The sequence below is a fragment of the Protopterus annectens genome, chromosome 3.part1 (assembly GCF_019279795.1).
Source record: "Protopterus annectens isolate FY-2018-M chromosome 3.part1, PAN1.0, whole genome shotgun sequence".
Classification (NCBI taxonomy): domain Eukaryota; kingdom Metazoa; phylum Chordata; order Ceratodontiformes; family Protopteridae; genus Protopterus; species Protopterus annectens.
The window spans coordinates 128669078-128691180 of NC_056732.1; the positions used below are offsets into that span (position 1 = coordinate 128669078).

Sequence of the window (22103 nt, forward strand, 5' to 3'; positions counted from 1 at the left end):
GCTCCGTCTGCATTTAGCCTTAATCCATTCACTGGTGCCTTAGCCTTTGTAGCACTTACTATATTTTGAAATATACCACATTTCCTAGATTGTACAGTTTTTTCTCCGAGTTCCCAGTGAGTCTGGAAAGTTAGCTGTATTTCCCAATTACCCTTTCCAAGCTCTGCCCATATGTAATACAAGCCAAGCCATACCTCATTCTCTTAGCCCAAAAATACTGGAGACACAAAGGCCCAAAATCAGGTCCAAATTTTAACTATTGTTATGAAAGTTGCTAGAATAATATAGTTTGCATTAGCATGCATCTTTTAAAGGGTCTATATTATAAAGTCGAACAAGTAAAATGTCGATTTTCCTTTAATCGGCGCGTATTTGTCGAAGCTGCACAACATCGAACGGCCAAAACTCCGATTTCTTTAGCCCAACCATATACACCACATTAAAAACAAACATTATAAAAGTGGAGGGCTTCACCACCCACACCCCATGATGTGGAGGACTGTAACCCCCACACCCCCCAAGTAAATACACTAACTCCAAGATCGCACTACAGTTGGGAAAAGGGCAGATTTAAAAGAACGGCCAACCAGTTTCTTTCCCTTAGAAAGAAATCGATGATTTGGCTGCTCGATGATGTGCAGCTTTGACAAATATGGGTCAGCTAAAAGTAAGTCGACATTCTGCTTCTTTGAATAAATGATACAGACCCTCTTTTAAAGGTTATGAAATCTGAAATTCAAATGTTTGCCATTACTTCTTGGCATCAATCCTCAATGATTATCAAGAAAGCCACAAATTTTATGAAAAACAGATGAAAATATGAGGCAAAAATCTATATATTTTACAAAATTCTGCACAGTTGAGGGGTATGGGCCAAACAAATGATAAACACTTCCATCTATTAGTCTTTGACCAAGACCTTTTCTTGTTTGTCATCACTGATCATTACAACAGGAACGTTTTAGCCTTAGTTTACATTACACTTATTCACTGGGTTTTTTCTTCCTCTTTCACAGACCAGTACAGAATATTCATACTGATGGTTTTATTCTAAGGTAACACTTTTATGCTGAATTATACGCCACTGATACAATTTATTTGCTTTTTCTACAGGGAATCTTTCCACATCTGTGTCAAGTGCCCCTCCCACAACTCACTCATACTTACTGTGGAGCCCTGTTTTACAACAACACGTCTTTTACTTAGCAGTGAATCATGTCTTCAAACAATTCATCCACTTCTGCTGTGGACCCTCCATCCACTTCAGAAACTTCCATTACAGAAAGCCCTGCATTTTTAGCTTCTGTACCAGGCTGTACATAAAACATTTGAACTTAACTTTACTTCTTTCCTCTCGAGTTACAACCTTTTCTAAATTTGCATCCTTGTTTATCTTATCCTCAGTTTCCTGCCAGACATCATTTTGCTTAGATGCCTCTTAGCTTAAGATGCATCTGTAACTCAAAAACCCTCATACAGAGTTTCTTTGTCTTCATGTAGCTGACCTTCAACTGCCACCAGCTCTTCTCCTGGTCCTGTGTTAGCCTCCTTAGATACTGCTTGACCCAAAAGAGAAAACTGATGACCTTTGGTGCAGTATCAAGCTATTGCCAGGAATGTTCCTCCACTGTGTTCCAGCCCATTCCCCACAGTGCCCTTTGTGCACTCTGCTACATTCCCCACAGCTCTCTTTGTGCACTCTGCTACATTCCCCACAGCGCCCTTTGTGCACTCTGCTATAGCTGCCTTCTGGAGTTGTATGCTCACTTTTGCATGCATGGACTCCCCCAACCAAGTGGCACACCATTTACATTGTGTCTTACAAGGCTTTTCATTCTGCAATCAAGCCAGGCTGGTTCCTTCCAACAAGGACAGGTGAGCAAGCATCAGTTGGTCACTTCCATCCTTCTGCACCATGTCCCTCCAGTGCCACTACTATCAAGTGAACATGTGTCATCTGAGGCCCAGTAAGAGCTTTAGCCCTTTGCATCAGTGGGTCAGGGCTAACCATGTATAGCTTTTCATTTTCTTTATGTTTCCACATGTGTATGTTTTTCACCCAGTGCAATTCATTTTGAGATAAGGTTTCTTTTACCCATTTTAGTTCACTGTCCTCATATTCTAAACTTGTTTATTAAACTCAGACAGGCTTCCAGTTGGGTTGTTTGTTTATGCAGTTCTAATCATCTTTGTCAAACAGTCCTTTCAACAAGATTAATAAAATTTTTCCTGCTTTCCTTTGTCATCTGCTTAAGGTCAACGTTCCAGTCCTTTCTGACCCTTTTGAACATTAACTGCCATACTATATGTGTTTGCATGTTCTCGTATATTGTGCTTCCCCTTGTATGAACTTTTCAAACACTATCCAGTTTAATTTCTCATTTTTTTTATTGACATCATCCCCACATCATTGTGTTATTAAAATGTATTCTATACCCTTTTGCAGGTTTACTATTACAATTTCGCCTTGCAATTGCACAACTGTGAAGTATTCAAACAACATATGTTCGAATACTTCACAGTTCGGCAGGTTATGTGAGCGACCGTTATTATTGCGAATGGACTGTGCATTCGCATTTATAATGTTTGCTCATGTAAGGGGATTGCTGTACAGTGCGGTTAGGGAAATATATCCCTTTCCTCACTGTAGTGCGATCTCGGAGTTGGAATATTAAGTTAAAGGGTGTGGGGGGGCACAGCCCCCCACAGGGGGGGTGCAGGGGGGCTTGACCCCTGCATAAATGTGAGTTTAGGCTAGTTAGGTAGGGAGTTAAGGGAAGGGTGGGAGTGCTGTTAATTGTCGAAAATGTCACGAGTGACATTTTGACAATTCACAGCTGTTTTCGACATTAGATACATAAAGAAATGTGTACTTTCGGTGAAACACTTCGCTAATACGTACACATTTTATTTTAACTTTCGACATTTTGATAGTAAACCCCTTTTGCATACCTGCAGTTTTTTACCTTAAAGAGGTCAAGCCTCACTGAAACCTTACAGGAACGACATCAGAAAGTTTCAACACTCGAACTTCATTTTACTTTTCCGTAAGGTCTCTTTACTGAAGTTTCAAGAAGCTCAACAGTGACATGGATTTCAGAGACTTTCCTTTTGTGTCTCAAAATTAAAAAAAAAAAAAAAAAAGATATATATATATATATATATATACAGCATATTGCTGTATTTCCAAGTTATACAAGTTTTTCCAAAGCAATTAGTCAATTAGTCAATCATACTACTTGGTGTATTTAGTTACGTCTGTAGCCTATCAAACAGCGGCCCAGTGAGATTTATCACATGCTGTGTTAAAGTGTCAGTAATCCCATTCCATCAAACTCAGTTTAGCAATTACAGTGCTTCATTTTTCAGTATTAGTTCAAACTACATTTTGACTCTCAGTTTGATGTTGATGTGTGCTAGCAGCATCTGTAGATATGCATGACTGGTTATTAGCAACCTGCTTGATTTCTTTTTGTGTTTCAGGGTTATTTAGTGTTTCAACTTTGCTGGTCTGAAGCTTACAGAAAAAACAATATATACTTGTGACTTAGTCATTTTCTGCTTTGTTTCATCAGCAGTCTCCCTCTGTTTCATCTAAACACTTTTGTCTTTGTTAGGAAAGTACAGTTGTATAAACTGTACCATAACTGTAGATGCCCTTCTCTTCACTGCTTCAGCATTCTTCACTGAAGGGATCTTCTACCAAGGATAGCTCGTCTGGCCAGTATACCAAATCCTTTATATTTTATAGGTACCATACTTCACAAGTATATTGCACACAGGGCATTGGGCATACAGGTGATGTACAGATGTAACACAGGTAGTCAGAACAGAATTGCTCCAGGAGGAGCAAAATACTCCCAAGGACAACATAGAGCATGTACATCCAGAAAAAAAAGTTCATATGGAAACAGAAGTGAGAGCTCCTTGGCTAGGAGGGTAAGAAAAGACAGGGGCAAGAGCCATAACGGGGGGTAGGTGGGAGGGAGGGATGGAGGAACTGTAACAGTGAAGAGAAGGACATCTACTGTTATGACAATATTTTACCCAATGGTACTATGTCCTTACATATCACTGTTGCAGTATTCCTTACATAAGGGAGAGTACAAGAGCTAAGACGATGGCTGGGAGGAATAAGGCACACAACAGTTCTTTACAAACTCATGCAGAATTGCCCTGGCAAAACCTGCCATGGATCTAGAAACAACATCCAATTTGTAGTGCTTAATAAAAGTATGAACAGAGGACCAAGTAGCAGCTTCAAGGATTGAGTCAGTGTCCAAACCAGAAAAAGGCACCAAAAGAGGCAACCACCCTAGTAAAATGTGCCTTTACAGATGAAGATTGATATTTGTCATGAAAGGAATAAAAAAGAAAATGGCCTTAAAGATCCAAGAAGTGGTGATTTGCTTGAAATAGCTAAACCCATTGTCCTGGGATGAAAAGCAAACAAAAAGCTGTTTAGATTTGTGAATAAACTTTGTTTCATCCAAATAATATCAGAACTGTCTATGCAGGTCCAGAGTATGGAGAACCTTCTCACCAGCAGACTTTGGAGAAGGTGAAAGGGAAGGAATGACACTGGACTGACTGATTAAGGGACAATTCATTAACCATTTTGGGCATAAAGTGCTTTCATAACTTTACCTTACTAAAATGGAAGAGCATCAAAATGTTTTTCTTCTAAAAAATCCCATTACCAAAAAGGCAAACTTTGCATTTTTCACAGTACTTTTCAATAGAAAATATAATTTTAATCAAAGTCAACAAAAGAGTTTTGCATAAGGCTAAACTCTAAAAGTCATAACACAATATCTGAACTTATTATTATTTTGGCAAAATGGCAATAAATAACTATACATACATACATACATGCATACATATATACATACACACATGCATGCATACATACATGCGCAGTGGTTATAAGCCAGGTCCAATTTTAAAAGATTTGTGCAAAATGTTTTTATATGGATCCAGCAACTTCCTGTACTCCCCTCCCAAAAACCAGGAAAATAAACGCAATGAGTTAAAAGCATCAAAAATGAAAAATATTGTATTCAAAAAAGCACTCCAGTTGATTAATACAGTGCTAAGTTTTGGTTAAAACATTTTTATATCACTGCCAAACTATATCCAGATATCCATATAAAATTTATGGCATTCCAGTAATAATTGTGAATCTCAAATAAGAAGGTAAATATGTCACCAGATACATTCAGTTACGATTAATTAATGTACCTACTTCCTACAGACTGCAAATAATTCCAGAAATTACTGATCATGCTGGAAGGGACAGTAGAAATTTACTGAGGCTAGTAAAAAGGTATCACATCCTCCCCCTCTGTGTCCCCTCCCCCTCTCATGGCACTAGTCGAACAAAGGTCATGTGGGACATACTAAGGGTTTTATCCTACTCTACAGGGTCATGACTTTAAACCTCTTGTTAATTAATAATATGAACTTTGGAGCAGAGAAAATGGAGACAAATTAACATTTAAGGCAGTCCATATAGCTGTGTTACTGCAGTATTGGTGGTTGTCTCTTTCTGTGTTTCCTTGATGGTTGACTGAACTCTTTTCTTAATTCTAAAGATTGCCTAGTTTTAGTTCCCATGTGATACTCTCTATTAATCTGCAGTTCATCTATCTCTTCATTAGAAGAAAACCATGGGTTCATGACACTCTTCTGGGTATCTGATGCACTTCCTGTCACCTGAACTGTATTTTTTTTTTAACTCCAGCAAGAATATGCCCCTGTTATTTCAGAGTCTCTCATTCTCTATAAAGCTTTCATTTTTTTATATTAATTTTTCAGTACTTCAGATGATCAGGATATGGCATCAAAAAGGTTTATGAGACTAATTTCATTTGATACAAATGTAGCATACTATTACATTTTTTCAAATAAATAGTAACATTTGTCATTTTGATGGATTTTGTTCATACAATAGAGAATAAAAAAGCAGGCTGTAAAATGTATTTGTTAAAGAGATGGATGGCGATATGTAGTAATACTGTGGGATGCTGTATTTGTTAAAGAGATGGAGATATGTGGCAATATTGTGGGGTGCCGTGAAGGTAAGGACTGGTGAAAGGGGAAAGAATGATAAAACATGCCAGAGGTAAGAAACAGTTATAATGATGTACAGGAAGGTAAAAAGTAAAACAAACAAGGCTTCAACAAAGATAGTATACTAGAGACAGAGAAGTGCATGAAAGAAAGGATGGGTGTTTGTATTTATAGATGCCAACCACAGTTCATACCAGTACAGGATGGAGAGCATATTGGCCCTGGTACAGTCAAAAATGCAATTCTTCTGCAGTGTAAAATTAATTAAATATCAGGCGGCAGCTGAGAGTGCACTAAATGCAACAGTATGCTGTGTGCCATACAATGCAGACAGCATTCACAGATCACATATTGTGATCCAGTGAGTGCAACAGTACACTGTGTGTCACACAATGCAGGCAGCATTCACATTTCACATATTGTGATCCAATGAGTGCAACAGTACAGTATGTGTCACACAATGCAGGCAGCATTCACAGATCAAGTATTGTGATCCAGTGAGTGCAACAGTATGCTGTGTGTCACACAATGCAGGCAGCATTTACAGATCATGTATTGTGATCCAGTGAGTGCAACAGTATGCTGTGTGTCAAACAATGCAGGCAGCATTCACAGATCAAGTATTATGATCCAGTGAATGCAACAGTACACTGTGTGTCACACAATGCAGGCAGCATTCACAGATCATGTATTATAATCTAATGAGTGCAACAGTATGCTGTGTGTCACACAATGCAGGCAGCATTCACAGATACAGTGAGTGCAACAGTACGCTGTGTGTCACACAATGCAGGCAGCATTCACAGATCATGTCTTATAATCTAGTGAGTGCAACAGTATGCTGTGTCACACAATGCAGGCAGCATTCACAGATACAGTGAGTGCAACAGTACGCTGTGTGTCACACAATGCAGGCAGCATTCACAGATCATGTCTTATAATCTAGTGAGTGCAACAGTATGCTGTGTCACACAATGCAGGCAGCATTCACAGATCATGTATTGTGATCCAGTGAGTGCAACAGTATGTTATGTGTCACATAATGCAGGCAGCATTCACATATCACGTATTGTGATCCAGTGAGTGCAACAGTATGCTGTGTCACACAATGCAGGCAGCATTCAGAGGAGCAAGTATTGTGGTCAAGTGAATGCAACAGTACACTGTGTGTCACACAATGCAGGCAGCATTCACAGATCATGTATTATAATCTAATGAGTGCAACAGTATGCTGTGTGTCACACAATGCAGGCAGCATTCACAGATACAGTGAGTGCAACAGTACGCTGTGTGTCACACAATGCAGGCAGCATTCACAGATCATGTCTTATAATCTAGTGAGTGCAACAGTATGCTGTGTCACACAATGCAGGCAGCATTCACAGATCAAGTATTATGATCCAGTGAATGCAACAGTACACTGTGTGTCACACAATGCAGGCAGCATTCACAGATCATGTATTATAATCTAATGAGTGCAACAGTATGCTGTGTGTCACACAATGCAGGCAGCATTCACAGATACAGTGAGTGCAACAGTACGCTGTGTGTCACACAATGCAGGCAGCATTCACAGATCATGTCTTATAATCTAGTGAGTGCAACAGTATGCTGTGTCACACAATGCAGGCAGCATTCACAGATCATGTATTGTGATCCAGTGAGTGCAACAGTATGTTGTGTGTCACATAATGCAGGCAGCATTCACATATCACGTATTGTGATCCAGTGAGTGCAACAGTATGCTGTGTCACACAATGCAGGCAGCATTCAGAGGAGCAAGTATTGTGGTCAAGTGAATGCAACAGTACGCTGTCACACAATGCAGACAGCATTCAGAGGAGCAAGTATTGTGATCCAGTGATTGCAACAGTATGCTTTCTGTCACACAATGCAGGCAGCATTCAGAGGAGCAAGTATTGTGTGCATCTGTTTCTGTTTATGACCCAAGGTGTGTCAAAGAAATGTATTATGACTTGTAGAAAATGCTAGCCATTAAAATGAAGCATAAGGGCGTACAGGAGTACAGCCATTGCTTTGTAATATGCCAGCTTCAGGATGGCTTGTAAACAGGATGCTGTGCTCAGGCACACACACCTTTCACAAGACTGCTGTCTGCTTCATTTTTAATAGATAGTACAATGTACTGATGTAGGGAAAAGCATGGAGCTATGAATGAAATTACAAAAGGTGATAAAAGAGAAACTATTGTCTGTTTTGCATATATAATGGAAACTTTTGGAAAGATATCAAAACAGGCAAAAATATTCTATAAGCATGTGAGGAAGGGAAAAAACGTAAAGAAATAACTATGAAATGTATCTGTTACTGCTGTTTCACATTGAATGTTAAGAGCACGTGACACAGTACTCCCAATGGCAAACTGAGACCTAGTTCTGTACTCTGCAAATTAGTGTCATGATTTGCTGCCTTCTGCACATAATGCTTTGCATTATGCATCCAAATTTGCTACTTACCCTTACTGAAAAGCTCTCAGTCTGACTTGTATTTAAATTGATGATGATGATGATGTCAGCTGTACCACTCCTTATTCATTGCCTAAAACTGATGTCCATTCCACATAAATGAGAACCCTTTCTTCATACTAAATTTAGCTTGGCACAGTTTTGTACATGTACCTGTTTCATGCTTAGTCTACAGATTAGGTCCTCTTAGAACAACTGCTTATCAAACCTACCTACAAAGAGCAAATAAAGACCCGAAATTTGCACAAAGATGGCTGGCACTGAATAATAAACTGCTAGAAGCAGTGTTGGATAAGTACTTTCCATGTTTTGTTCCTTAAATTTAACTTTCAGGAAAATTTCTCTGGTCAATATACCTTGCTTGTAGGACACTGATGCATATGTTTAAAATATATGTTTTAAGAAAATTGCTACATCTTAAAACATATTGCAAAAACAATATCAAATTATCTTTTTTAGTTATTTTAATGTAATCAGCAATGTCAAAACATTGGAGCAAAACTGAGGTAATGCAAATAAACAAACAATACAAAATACAAATAAGCAACTCAGACAAAAAAAAATAGAACAACATAAAGGCAAAGTTAAATTATATTCTGATTGCCCAAAGAATATATGTATACATCATACTGTACAGATACAGAGCACATATCACAGTGTCTATCGTGTGTGTGTATATATGTGTGTGTGTGTATGTGTGTGTGTGGGGGGGGGTACCCATCAGATAACACAGTGTTATTCATTCATCACACTATATATACTCTGTTCCTAGCCTATCACTGTACACGGGGGATAAGCCTACAAATAATATGGTTTACCTATCTATATCGTGTTGTTACAGGCTAGTCTCTGCATTTTTTAAAACTCTTCATGTCACAGATGAATATATTGACATAGTTTCTAGAGTGGTAAATATGTTGGCTTGCTTATCTCTTCATAGGTACTTTCTTATAGATGCTGCATAGGGCCATGCAGGAAGCATTCCACTTAGCAGTGCTGCCATCTGCAGGCCTATATTGTTATGTACAATTTGCGAAAAGTGATGGTGGCATCCTTTGATAGGGCGCTTGTTATGGAATATAACGGTGACTCCAAAATTAGTAGGGGGGTTATTACAGAAGAATGGAAGTTTATTGAGTTCACAGATCCAACTGTGTTGAAGTCTAAAATACTTCATATTACATATAAGAAAGGTAATAACCGTAAGGAGCTGCTTGAAAAAGGCAATAAGAATAAGATGGAGCGAGCTGTTAACATCTACAAAAGAGTGGGTACATTCAAATGTGGGGCATGTATGCAATGCAGCCACATTTTAAATGCAGATAAGGTTTTTATTCCTAGTAGAAATATAGAAATTCTGTCTGATTCTTTTTACAACTGTAACTCAGTGGAGGTGCTTTATTTGGCCACCTGTGACCCCTGCGGGGCTTTCTATATTGGAAAAACTGAAAGGAAACTAAGAAGACACATTTGTGAGTATTATGGAGACATTATTACCTACAGAGACACTAATGCACTTTACAAGCACACAAAAAATGGCACGAGCATGGCAATGTTTTGTTTTTTTGTTCTTGAAAAAGTTTTAGTAGACCTAATGGGTGGGCCATGGGAAACCAAACTGGAACATAGAGAATTGTTTTGGCAAATAAAACTTGAAGCCAACGTTTTCCCTGGCCTTAATGGACATATAAACATAGCCCCAGTGCTAAAATTAAGGTTGGCTAAATTATAGCCAGCTATGTAAATAAGTGTATATTGCAAGTTGATTTGTAATAGTGTCATATTCTTTTCTGTGTGCTTTTTATATTTTGAGGTAAGTGACAACACTTTGTAGCCTGGTTGTTATATTTTAAATGTCCACTAGAAGGTGCAAAACAGCAGAACAATGTTTTTTACATACAGCTTTTTAGTACTGAAATTAAATAAATTATTTACTTGTAATTTTTAAGTAAAATTTTAATATGAACATTTTAACATGTACTTAAGGTAGTTTAGCAATATTTATAATTAATTTAAAGGTTTATTAAGTGTTTTTGAACAGATTTTTTATGAGAACAGTGTTTATGATTGGCCAGTGAACTTTGATGTTACTATATAAAGCTGGAAATTCATTAATGAATGTTACCTGATGAAGTCTGCTGGACAAAAACGTATTTGTAGTGTTGTGCATTAAAACAGATTAAAACTTGCTTTTTATACTAAAGGATTTGTTTTATGGTGCATTCTACAGTGTTGTCTATCATGCTAATATTTGTTCTTATTATTCCTGGTGTCCAGTAGTGGTCCAGAGGACTAATGGCCTTTGTCGAAGGTGGGATGGTGCAGCGTTTATATCTGTTTTAGTGCCTTTATGGCACTTGGAGTATCCCTAGTGTCCAGTGCTCCCTTCATTGACTTGCATCATGTTTTGTATAAATACCTTTAAGGCACGTTACATAAAGTATCTCTGGTGTCTAGTGTCCCCCCCCCCCCACCCCCTAAGTGCCATAATGGCACAATGTTCAAAAGTTAAACCTGGTAGCTGTTCCCTCCCACCCTACCCACATCTTTGCTATAAGCTGTTAAGGCATAATAGGAAATAGCCCTGGTGTCCAGTGTTCCTTTGTCCAATTTCTTTAGATTTATCTCTGATATCTAGTGGTACCCACACAATATTGCACAATTTGTTGTAGTCTAGAGGAGTGTGGTGGTATGAAAGCCCACACACACACATATCACACATTCATGCAAACACACACAAATAGCCTCCCAACTTGATTGCACCCACATTTTTACTTTTATTTATTTTATTTATTTTACATTTATTAACCGGGTTAGTCTGGCTGAGCTTTTGGCTCATTTTCAGCAGAGACCCGGGGAGAAAAGCTCCTCAGGACTAGAAAACAATTTATTAAATCTTGGTAACATAGTAGTAACAGTCAGCTATAGGATATTACAAGCAGAGACCTGGAGAGAAAAAAAGCTCCTCGGGCAATTCAATTATACAGAGTATTAACAGTTGGCAGACAAGTATGTGAGTTGTTACAAACAAGGTTTTAAACAATTAGCAGAAGAAAATGTGACTAGTTACAATATTATTTAAGCTGCTTAGAGCAAAATGAGTTAATAGTTAAGGCAGATGCTTATTTAAAGTGGGTAGGATCTAGTTGTATAGGAGTTTGGAAACAGGAAAGGAAAGTAAGAATGGCTAGTAGGGGATGTAGGGGAGGTAGAGTATAGGAGACGGACTAGACAGGGAGGTTGTTTTGAGACTGTAAGAATTAAGAGATTAGTGGAAGGGGAATAGTGTTAGAGATACATTAAGAGTGAGATGATGAAAGGATGGTGGTTTCAGGGTGGTTGGCTACAGTGGCAAGACCACTTTGTTTTTAGGTATTTCCTTGTGGCTAATTTGAAACTTTTGCTATGCCGGAGGGATTTTATTTCCAAGGGGAGTTGGTTCCAGGATGTAGCTGGGTTACAGATATAGAGAAGGCAGCCTATTTTGGTTTTGGGTTTGTAGATGTCTAATAATTCTTGATTTGAGTTACGTAGCGTCCTAGCAGGGGAATATTTGGATATGATAGTGGAGAGGCAGCTGGGGCAGAAGGAGGGCAGATAAAGGATATAGTGGATGATTTGTAGTTGGTATAGTTGGAGCAGCTGAAGGAATTCTAGCCAGTCTAGTTGCTGTAGTGCTAAGCAGTGGTGTGACTTGTAGGTTTGGTTAGCTGCAAATCTGACAATCTTATTATAGGTAGTTTCAAGCTTGGAAATAAGTGTAGAATTTAGGTTTGTGAATATGTGTCAGCTGTACAGGAGTATTGGGAGTAATAAAGCCTGGGAGAGAGTTATTCGGGCAGTATTAGCTAAGTATTTCTTGCTACGGAAAAGGTGTCCAAGTTTCTGATGAGTTCTTTTTACCAAGTTAGTAATATGGAGATCAAACTTAAGCTGATCATCTATTGTAACACCTAGCAATTTAGTACTAGATTCAGCTGAGATGATAGTGTTACTGCAGGATAAGATGGTAAATGTACTTTTGAGTGTGGTGATGTTTTTAGGGCGGAAGAGTAGGAGCTTAGTTTTTTTTTTTTGGATTAAGTATTAGTTTGTTATCACTAAGCCAAGTCTCAATGGTGTGGAAGGATGCCTGGGTAGTTGAGTGGAGGGCAGTTGGGTTGTCAGCAATGGTTATAACAGTTGAGTCACCAGCATATTGCACAAGAGGTGACTGGGGACAAGAGGAGTAGAGCAAGTTGGTGAAAATATTAAAGAGTAGTGGTCCAAGTATGGACCCTGGGGGACTCCCATTTGTACAGTGAGAGGGGAGGATAGTGCAGAGAGCCATTTAACTGATTGCTGGGGGGTAGAGATCTAGCTGGAGAACCAGGAGATAGCAGGAGGAGAGAAATGTAAGTTAGTGAGTTTATCTAGAAGGAGTGGGTGAGAGAGAGTGTCAAAGGCTTTAGAAAGGTCAAGGAATAGGCATGAGACAAGTTTATTGTTATCACGAGCTAGGATGACTATATTGATGACTTATATGAATGCAGTAGTTGTACTATGCTTGGGATGGAAACCATGCTGTGTGGGTGTGAGAAGGTTTTCGTGGTGAAGGTAATGCATTACCTGCTTGTGAATGCATTTCTTTAGGATTTTTGAGAGTGGAGAGAGTATGGCAATCGGTCTGAAGTTGGATATGTCTGAGGAGTTGCCCCTTTGTAAATGGGTAGAGTAAAGAAATTCTTCCACACAGTGGGGACATAGGATTCAGAAATGGATTGGTTGATTAAGATGGATACAGGATAGGCAAGAGTTTCAGAGGCAATCTGCAGGACGTAAGAGGGTAGCTTGTCAGCAGATGGGGGGCAAGGTTTAAGTTTAGAGAGTAATGACTTTACATAGTTAGTTGATACTGCTTTTAGAGAGGAGGAGTTAGGAGGGTTTGGAAGAGGTATAGAGTTTGTGTGGGGTGCTAGTGTTGTTTCTGGGGGGGGGATTTATTATGGAGGTTATTGACTTTATAAAATGATTGTTAAATTTGTTGGCTATGTCTTCAGGTGTTGCATTGGGACATGGGTTAGGAGTGGAAGGGTTTCCTGGATGAAGTCTGTTTAACAGAGCTCCAGAATTTCTTTGGGTCTGATTTAAGAGTAGAGGGAGGATTGGCACAGAAGTTTATTTTGTCATAATGGATGATTTTTTTATTTTATTTCTGAGTTCTTTATATTTCTGAAGAGGAGAAGGGGGTCCTAGTTTTAGTCCACATTTTCCAAATCTTATCCCGGTCTTTCATGAGGGTTCTGGTAGATTTAGTGAGCCAGGGAGCAGTATTAGATTTGATTCTAATCATGTGAAGAGGAGCAAGGGAGTTAAGAATGTTTAGGAATGTAGTGTTGAAGGAGTGGACAGCTTCATCTAAAGGAAGAGTGGTGAGGTAAGACCAGTTCATTTTGGAGAGTTGGTGAATAAAGGAGTTAGGACAGAAATGAGAAAGTGAGCTGGTGGTAATAAATTTGTTAGGTTTGGTAAGGTGGGGAGTATGTCTGGTAACTGTTATAGGGCAGTGGTCGCTGAGGGCATCTGGAAGGGTTTGGGAGTTATGACAGTTTTGAGGGTGGGAGACCAATATCCAGTCAAGAAGAGAGCTACGTAGGTAAGATTTATTAATGTAGGTTGGGGTTGTAATTAGCTGCTCAAACCCATGTAGGTTTATACAGGAAGTAGTGTTGGGAGCTTGTATTGTAAGCCAATCAATATTTACATCTCCCAGTATAATTATTTCATTGTGGATGGTATGAGAGAGGTGAGATAGGATGTTCTCAAGTATGTTAATATTATCACCAGGGGGAATATAGATTGCAGCGATAGTTATGGTGTTGAAACGGTTAAGTTTGAAGTTGGTCAGTAGGAGTTCAGCTGGTGAGAAGGAGGGTAAGTCTAGTGTGGGACTGATTTGGGAGAGACAATTGGAGTAGAGTATGGATCCTCCTTTTCCTTTAGGTCAATCTAATCTAAGGATATTATAGCCAGGAGGGATGATTTCACTGTCCAGATGGAGTGGTTTTAACCATGTTTCAGTTAGGGTAATTATGTCAAGAATATAGTTAGCTATCCAAGCATGAAGTTCATGAACCTTATTTACAAGGCTCCTAATGCTGATAGAGGAGAATTGTACTTGTTTTGTGGGTTGGAGGGGTTGGCAGGTTTAGATACAGGGAGTTATTGTTCAGGGTAGTGTCTGTAGGGCCTGGGTTAGGATGAATGTCACTAGACAGAATTAGAGGTTTGTAATGGGATTTTAATTTGAGTAAGTAGACTTTGTTTTTTTGTTTTGGGGGGAGATATTTTTGTTTTAGGAATGGCAGTGGTGGGGGGAAGGATGGAGGGACAAATTAGTAGAGAGGGTTGTGGTGTAGTACTTGAGTTAAGAGTGGTGTTGGATGGATGGAAATAGGGAGTAGGTAGTTGTGAGTGACAGGAGGTGAGGTGATAGAGTATAAGGAGTAGAGAAGGTAAGAGTATAGTTTGAGTTGTAAGAGACGTGTCACTTTATGGGATGTAGAACACAGGATGAGAGGAAGGGGTGGCAGTAAGGTAGATAGGAGGTGAGGTGACAGAGTATAAGGAGTAGAGAAGGTAAGAGTAGAGTCTGAGTTGTAAGAGACATGTCACTTTATGGGATGTAGAACAGAGGATGAGAGGAAGGGGTGGCAGTAAGGTAGATAGGAGGTGAGGTGACAGAGTATAAGGAGTAGAGAAGGTAAGAGTATAGTTTGAGTTGTAAGAGACGTGTCACTTTATGGGATGTAGAACACAGGATGAGAGGAAGGGGTGGCAGTAAGGTAGATAGGAGGTGAGGTGATAGAGTATAAGGAGTAGAGAAGGTAAGAGTATAGTTTTAGTTGTAAGAGACATGTCACTTTATGGGATGTAGAACAGAGGATGAGGAAGGGTGGCAGTAAGGTAGATAGGAGGTGAGGTGATGGAGTATAAGGAGTAGAGAAGGTAAGAGTATAGTTTGAGTTATAAGAGACATGTCACTTTATGGGCTGTAGAACAGAGGATGAGAGGAAGGGGGGGCAGTAAGGTAGATAGGAGGTGAGGTGATGGAGTATAAGGAGTAGAGAAGGTAAGAGTATAGTTTGAGTTGTAAGAGACGTGTCACTTTATGAGATGTAGAACACAGGATGAGAGGAAGGGGTGGCAGTAAGGTAGATAGGAGGTGAGGTGATAGAGTATAAGGAGTAGAGAAGGTAAGAGTAGAGTCTGAGTTGTAAGAGACATGTCACTTTATGGGATGTAGAACAGAGGATGAGAGGAAGGGGTGGCAGTAAGGTAGATAGGAGGTGAGGTGACAGAGTATAAGGAGTAGAGAAGGTAAGAGTATAGTTTGAGTTGTAAGAGACATGTCACTTTATGGGATGTAGAACACAGGATGAGAGGAAGGGGTGGGAGTAAGGTATAGTAGTCTTTGATAGTGGATAGTAGGTAAGTATGGGGAGGAGCAAAGAAGGGAGGTAGTATGAGAACAGGAAGTAGAGGGGTGGGGGATTTGGGAGGAAGTGAGGGGATGTGGTTGTATGGATAGGTTTAAAGGTAATGATATGGGGATGGGTGGGAGGGGAGCGGGACTACACCTTCCAGATAGAACTTAGTTAAAAAAAGCTATCAGCTAGTCCAGGGACACTTACTAGAGATGCTACACCTGGAGGGCTTTCAGCTGCAATTAGAGCAAATATGGCATCCAGGGTTTTTAAAACCTTTGGTGTGTTGTACCTGAGCAATCACTTGGGGGGTGGGGAAGGGAGGGAAACCATCAATTGGAGTTTAAAACAGCAGAGGGGAATCCAAGGGACTCTGCTAACCTAGCTAATTATCAAAGGGCAGCCAAGGAAATAAGGTAAACATACAGGCACCCTTGTTCAAGGACTGGAAGGTTTCTACAAGAATAACTATGTGCAGGAGTACACTACAGGTATAAATTGTATGCTGCTTACTAGTCTGCAATGGCTGATTTTATTCTCTTTTATATTTGTATTCCCCTTTGCTCATTGTTTGCTGCACACAATGTAGCTAAAGATAAAATCAGCTAGACACTTTGCACCTCAGTTTGGTGTTTAGTGAAGAACAAGAATTGAGGAGGAGGGACTGAAGGCTATGACTATTGAGAGGGGCTAAAAACCTTAACATACAACAATTATCAACACTGAAATGGATGAAAGGGGTGGGCTAACAGGAAGAAGGTTTGCAGCTGTTGCCCCTCGGATATGCACTCAAGCTGACTGTAACAGATTTTAACAAGGCATAACAGTAGTCACAAAAGCTGGCACCTACACTTCACAAGTGGCAACAACAAGGTTCCTGGAGTTAAACCTGGGGCTGCAGTCTATTTTTGGATGATTGCTGGTTAGAGTTTTCTTTGCTTTTACTGGAGTGAGAGGATTCCTTGCTCACACAAGTGGAGGGGGGGGGCAAAGCGATCAGGTCCTTAGTGGCTACTACACAAGTGGCAACATGAAGGTTCCTGGGGCTGCAGTCTATTTTTGGATGATTGCTGGTTAGAGTTTTCTTTGCTTTTAGCTGGAGTGAGAAGATTCCTTGCTCACACAAGTGGGGGGGGGGGATCCAAAGCGATCAGGTCCTCGGTGGCTTAGAGATGCTACACCTGGAGGGTTTTCAGCTGCAATTCGTACTCACTCATTCACCCATAAACATACATACATATACACACACATGATCCCTAATTCTATCTGTCCTTGAAACTCCCTGGCACATACTTTCAGAGTGATGGACCAGCTTTGGCCATATTCATTACCATGGGTAGCCATGTTGACTTATAAAGATAAGTGACGTTTTGAGGGTACAGCACATGGCTAATGAGCTTATTCCCCCCTCAGAATGCCTCATTAGTATTTAGTATGGCCACAGAAACCTCAAAGTGCTACATGTCTTCCTGTTGCAGGACCATGGTAATGCTGTCTTTAAATCAGAAATGGTTATCATGAGGAGCACACCCTGTACACACCTCATGATTATCTTTCTGAATTGGGCTGTCAAATGAGCCAAAAGTAACAGTTTTTGTAAGATTTTCAAAAAAAAAAAAACAGTTGCAGTAAGACACAAGATAGACATGCAATTGCAGATAAAAATGGAGAATAACTATAGGCTAAAAAACAGCTTCACTGCAGTTGGATCAGGAGAAACACATCTTGCAGAGAACATACTCTTCACAAAATGGAATACCCACTCACATGCTTCAGTTAAAATGAGGCAACATGTTTTATTGTTCTCTTCTCTCACTTTTTTTTTGCTTAATTAACAATAAGTGCCCATTGTCAATTTTCCAGTTTTATAATTGGGATGTGACCATTTGTACTGCACTCCACCTTCTCTGACTCCCTTTAGTACTCACAAAGAGTATAACTAAACCTTGAGTGTTTCTTTTATATAACATAATGGTGGCCTAGAAATGCTTCATTTGCCTTCTCCAAATATGCAGCATGTCTGTATATATTCATACAGAAATGAGATATGGTGAATTGCATTTGGTATTCTACTTGGAGTTTCATAAACTACATGCAGAGATGGATAACCTTTCACTCTTTCGACTGATGATACATCTGCTTATGTAATTCATTATTGCAGTACCCCTTCTTGCCATCATCTTCTCACAGTACAAGTCTGCTATTAGATTGCCTGATATGAATGCTGTCTTGTTCATTTCCCTTGTTTTGAATACTTCTCCATCCTCTAATACTGTTAGTGTTTTATTTGCCCATTGTAAAATTTCTAGTTGCCTTACTTTACGCAATTCAAAGAGCTTTACTAAACCTCTTTTAATCACAGACCATCACCTCTTGTAAATTTACTGCATATGTTACTAGTGACATCAGATAACACAAAAGCAGTATGGATCAGCATTCTTCCCGAGTTAAACAAATGTAAATAATGAAACAAATTAAAAAAAAAATCTCCCAGTGTTATCATGCAGTGGAGATCCTACATTATACAGTGAGCAGTGAAGGATAAAACATTTTAGACTACTTAAAAGTATGGGGTTTTACACACAGTTCTAAAGATAAGAACAATAAGAACTCTCCTCACCAGATTTTAGGAGTTTAAAATACGCTCACTTACAATTTATATCACAGACAATGATCACAGTGCTTACCTTTACTAGCAGATAGTTTTAATACTACAAACCTAAATTGAGGAATGTGTAGGATATCAACAATGTTATGTTATATGGAATATCATGGTATGGTGCAGTGTTTGTCAGGTGATTTGTTAAAATATTTGCTACATTCTCTACTCTCTTTTGTATTTTGAGGTTCTGGAGCTCTGAAGGTTGTCACCATGGTGGAAACCAATTATGACGATTATGCCATTGTGCACACTGTGAAAAACAAAAGCACTGAGCCTTCCATTGTTGTGCAGTTACTTGGTATGTATAACTGATCTTTTACTAACACAACACTTTATCATTTGGTATTTGGAATCTTTTTCAATCTCTGGAAATCTCCACCAAATCTTACTTCAATACTGTATAGTATTCATTAAATAACACAATACTAGATGAAAAACTGTTTACTTGTTCATTATTAAAAATGCCCAGGCTGAAATATTAAATGTTAAGTTAATGTGTAAAACTGTCATGACATATGTTCATCTAAGAATGGAAAACATTAATCTTAGGTGCTACTACTAAACTCCCACTGGTAAAATTGTGAATATGAAATGTTCCTCTTCAATCTTATTCCTACAAATACTAGTTATAATTAAACACCAATATATACTTATTTGGGGCAATTTTAATTATAATAAAGTATTCTGGAAGACTTGGGTGTTTTAATGATTGTATGAAAATATCTCCTTTAAATCTTCTTCATAAAAATAATTTTACTAATTTCTTACATTCCACAAAACAGACAAATGCAAAACAAAGTGTAATGACATATAACTAACTTTAAACACAACTATTTTTTAGAAGACCAACAATTTAGTTTAGTGCTTTTGTTCATTATCATTAACTAAAAGTTCATCAGAATAAAACCCTGTCTACAAAGAATGGCTGTTTAAATACTGTTTCACAATTAAATGTTACCCAAATTCAGTTGACAGCATCTGAATGAAGAATTTGACAGTTTATATTTATCAATCCATTTTATCCATGTGCTTTGTCAGCAGCTAAATGCAGATGCCATTTGATTTCTTTGATTTCCAAAATTTTATTAATATTTCCCAAGCCTAACTCTGTTGTCACATGGTCCAAAACAAAAAAAAAAACTACTTTTTTTTTAAATTTTGGCCAGAATTTTTATGTTCAGCTAAAGCATTACTAAAATTGTTGTTAATTATAGATGACCTATAGTCATTCATCCTTTGTGAGGGCTTCCTAGTGATTTTGCCTACATAGAAGATATTACATGAACAACAGTTTTCCAGCTACACCACTCCTGTTGAATAGCAAGTATATCCCATTTTTACTGGGAAAATGTATATACAAAATATTTTAAAGCAATATCATATATCTTGTCTTTTTATATTTACACCACTTACAAATTTTCCAAGGACACATACAAAATGGACTTGTTAAAGCATGTTTTATGTTACAATTATTTTTCTTGCATATATTTTTTTCAAATTTTCTCTTATAAACAAACTTTAGATATGTACCCTCTGAGAATTTTCCAGTTCTAGGAAATACATTTTTAATGCGTAATGCAGCAAGTCTGAGTAGAAGAAAAGCTCTCAAATGGAAATCATTATCTGTATTAATATTCTTTGGAACATAATCTACTATTAAAATTGATTTAAATGTTTTTTTTTTGATTTCTTCAATTTCTTCTAATTAGTTGGATGAATATCCTCAGTCTAAAAATACATTTCTCATAAAACTCGATCCATTACTAAAAACAGAATCCTCACTTACTAAATGACTGAGCCTAATGAAATAAACCCTTATGACTTCCATTTGAAAAAAATGGGGTGTTGACTTTCAGGCATGGGAAATATTTGTATTTTGGAAATGAAATAAGTTAAATGGAAGCTGCATTTAGCTGCTGACAAGGCAGCAGGATTAAATGGTTTAAAAAATATAAAATGTATTTTGAAGGCACAAAGAATATAATATGATGTTAATAACATTATTATACTTGATGTATTTATTCTGTTTTATTTGGATACCATGTGGCGTTGAAATAGTATTTAAACAGCCATTTTTACAGACAAAATTTTGTTCTGATGAACGTCTAGTGGATAATAAAGAATGATATTGCTTAATGAAATAAACTGTTGGTTTTCTCAACAAGAAAAGTGTTTTGAGTTAATTTTACCAATTAATTACTGTACCATCTACAGATACACATGCTAAATATTCTGTTTAGCTTTTCAAAATGATTGCATAATATTAGAGTTACTTTACCATTTAGAAACTTAGATTATAATAATTGCTACGGATTTTATGTTTGGAAGTAGTGGTTTTCCAAACTGTAATACATTTGGGAATGTTAATCCATTTGTAAAATGATATATTGAGAACTGTCTCAACAGTTATGGGAAATATTTAAATTACTTAAGCTCTAAGTATACTTAGGATTTATTCTATAACAGATTTCCTTCTAAGAGAGAGTCATCGCCATGTAATATAAAAATATCTGTCTCACGTAAAACGAGAGTAGTAATAAAAGGTCTCAGATCTACTAACTACCATGAGAATAAAGTATAAAACAGTTGTTGACAATTCTTTGGTAACCACTATCAGATTAATTTTAACAGCTTTTCAGACATTTTTTTTTTGTAGATTAAAAAAAAAATCAGAAAATGCTGCCAGTGACTCATGCCAGCATGATTTCATTAATCATTTCTCACTCCACAATTTGACAAAATTCAATTCCAAATTTCCTATGTACTCTTTTACTCTAGTAACTGCAATCATTAGTTTACCCAATATAATCCAGTGACTTCTATCATCAGAAAATGGTTGTCATTCAGACAGCTGTTAGGGTTGTCTATACTGCCCTACTCTTCAGTTTCTTCTGCAGAAGCTTAGATGTATGGAAATCTCTGTACATCTGTCTACCATACATGTCTGTAAACATATTCAATGCTTACTATGACATCTGAATGTGCTACTGTGATGGCCATTTGTCTCCCCACCTATGGGCTGTACTTGCTAGGACACCTGCTCTAAGGTCAGTGACAATCTTGCAGCAAGTTAAACTGCCATCACTGTCCCTGGGATGAATGAACCTGCAGTGGTCACTCAAGTCCCTCTGTCCTTGGCCATTTTGTCCAGAATCCAGACTACTAGCAAATCCAGGGCTATTTGGTTCTCATTCCCAGCATTATCGCTTTGTATCACAGAACCAGTTCATTTTTTCATATCAGTTTAGTTATTCAGTTCTTGATGTAGACAATATGCCATGTAATTATGCCAACAAAGAAACTGCAAGTATATCAATAAATGAAATCATAACCTGGTTTTGTGACACAGATGGATAAAGCCTCGAATGTGACCCAGATAACCCAAGATCAATTAGTGGCTTGGGTAGCTGGAAGAGC

General features: G+C 38.1%; 1 protein-coding gene across 1 annotated transcript in view; it reads left to right on the forward strand.

The window, feature by feature from the left end:
* LOC122798037 (lipocalin-like) overlaps positions 1–22103 on the forward strand; it is a 177399-nt gene that overhangs the window by 87375 nt on the left and 67921 nt on the right. The window contains exon 4 of the mRNA XM_044066658.1: positions 18871–18984. Coding sequence (XP_043922593.1) covers positions 18871–18984 — 114 coding nt within the window. The remainder of the gene's footprint in view (positions 1–18870; positions 18985–22103) is intronic.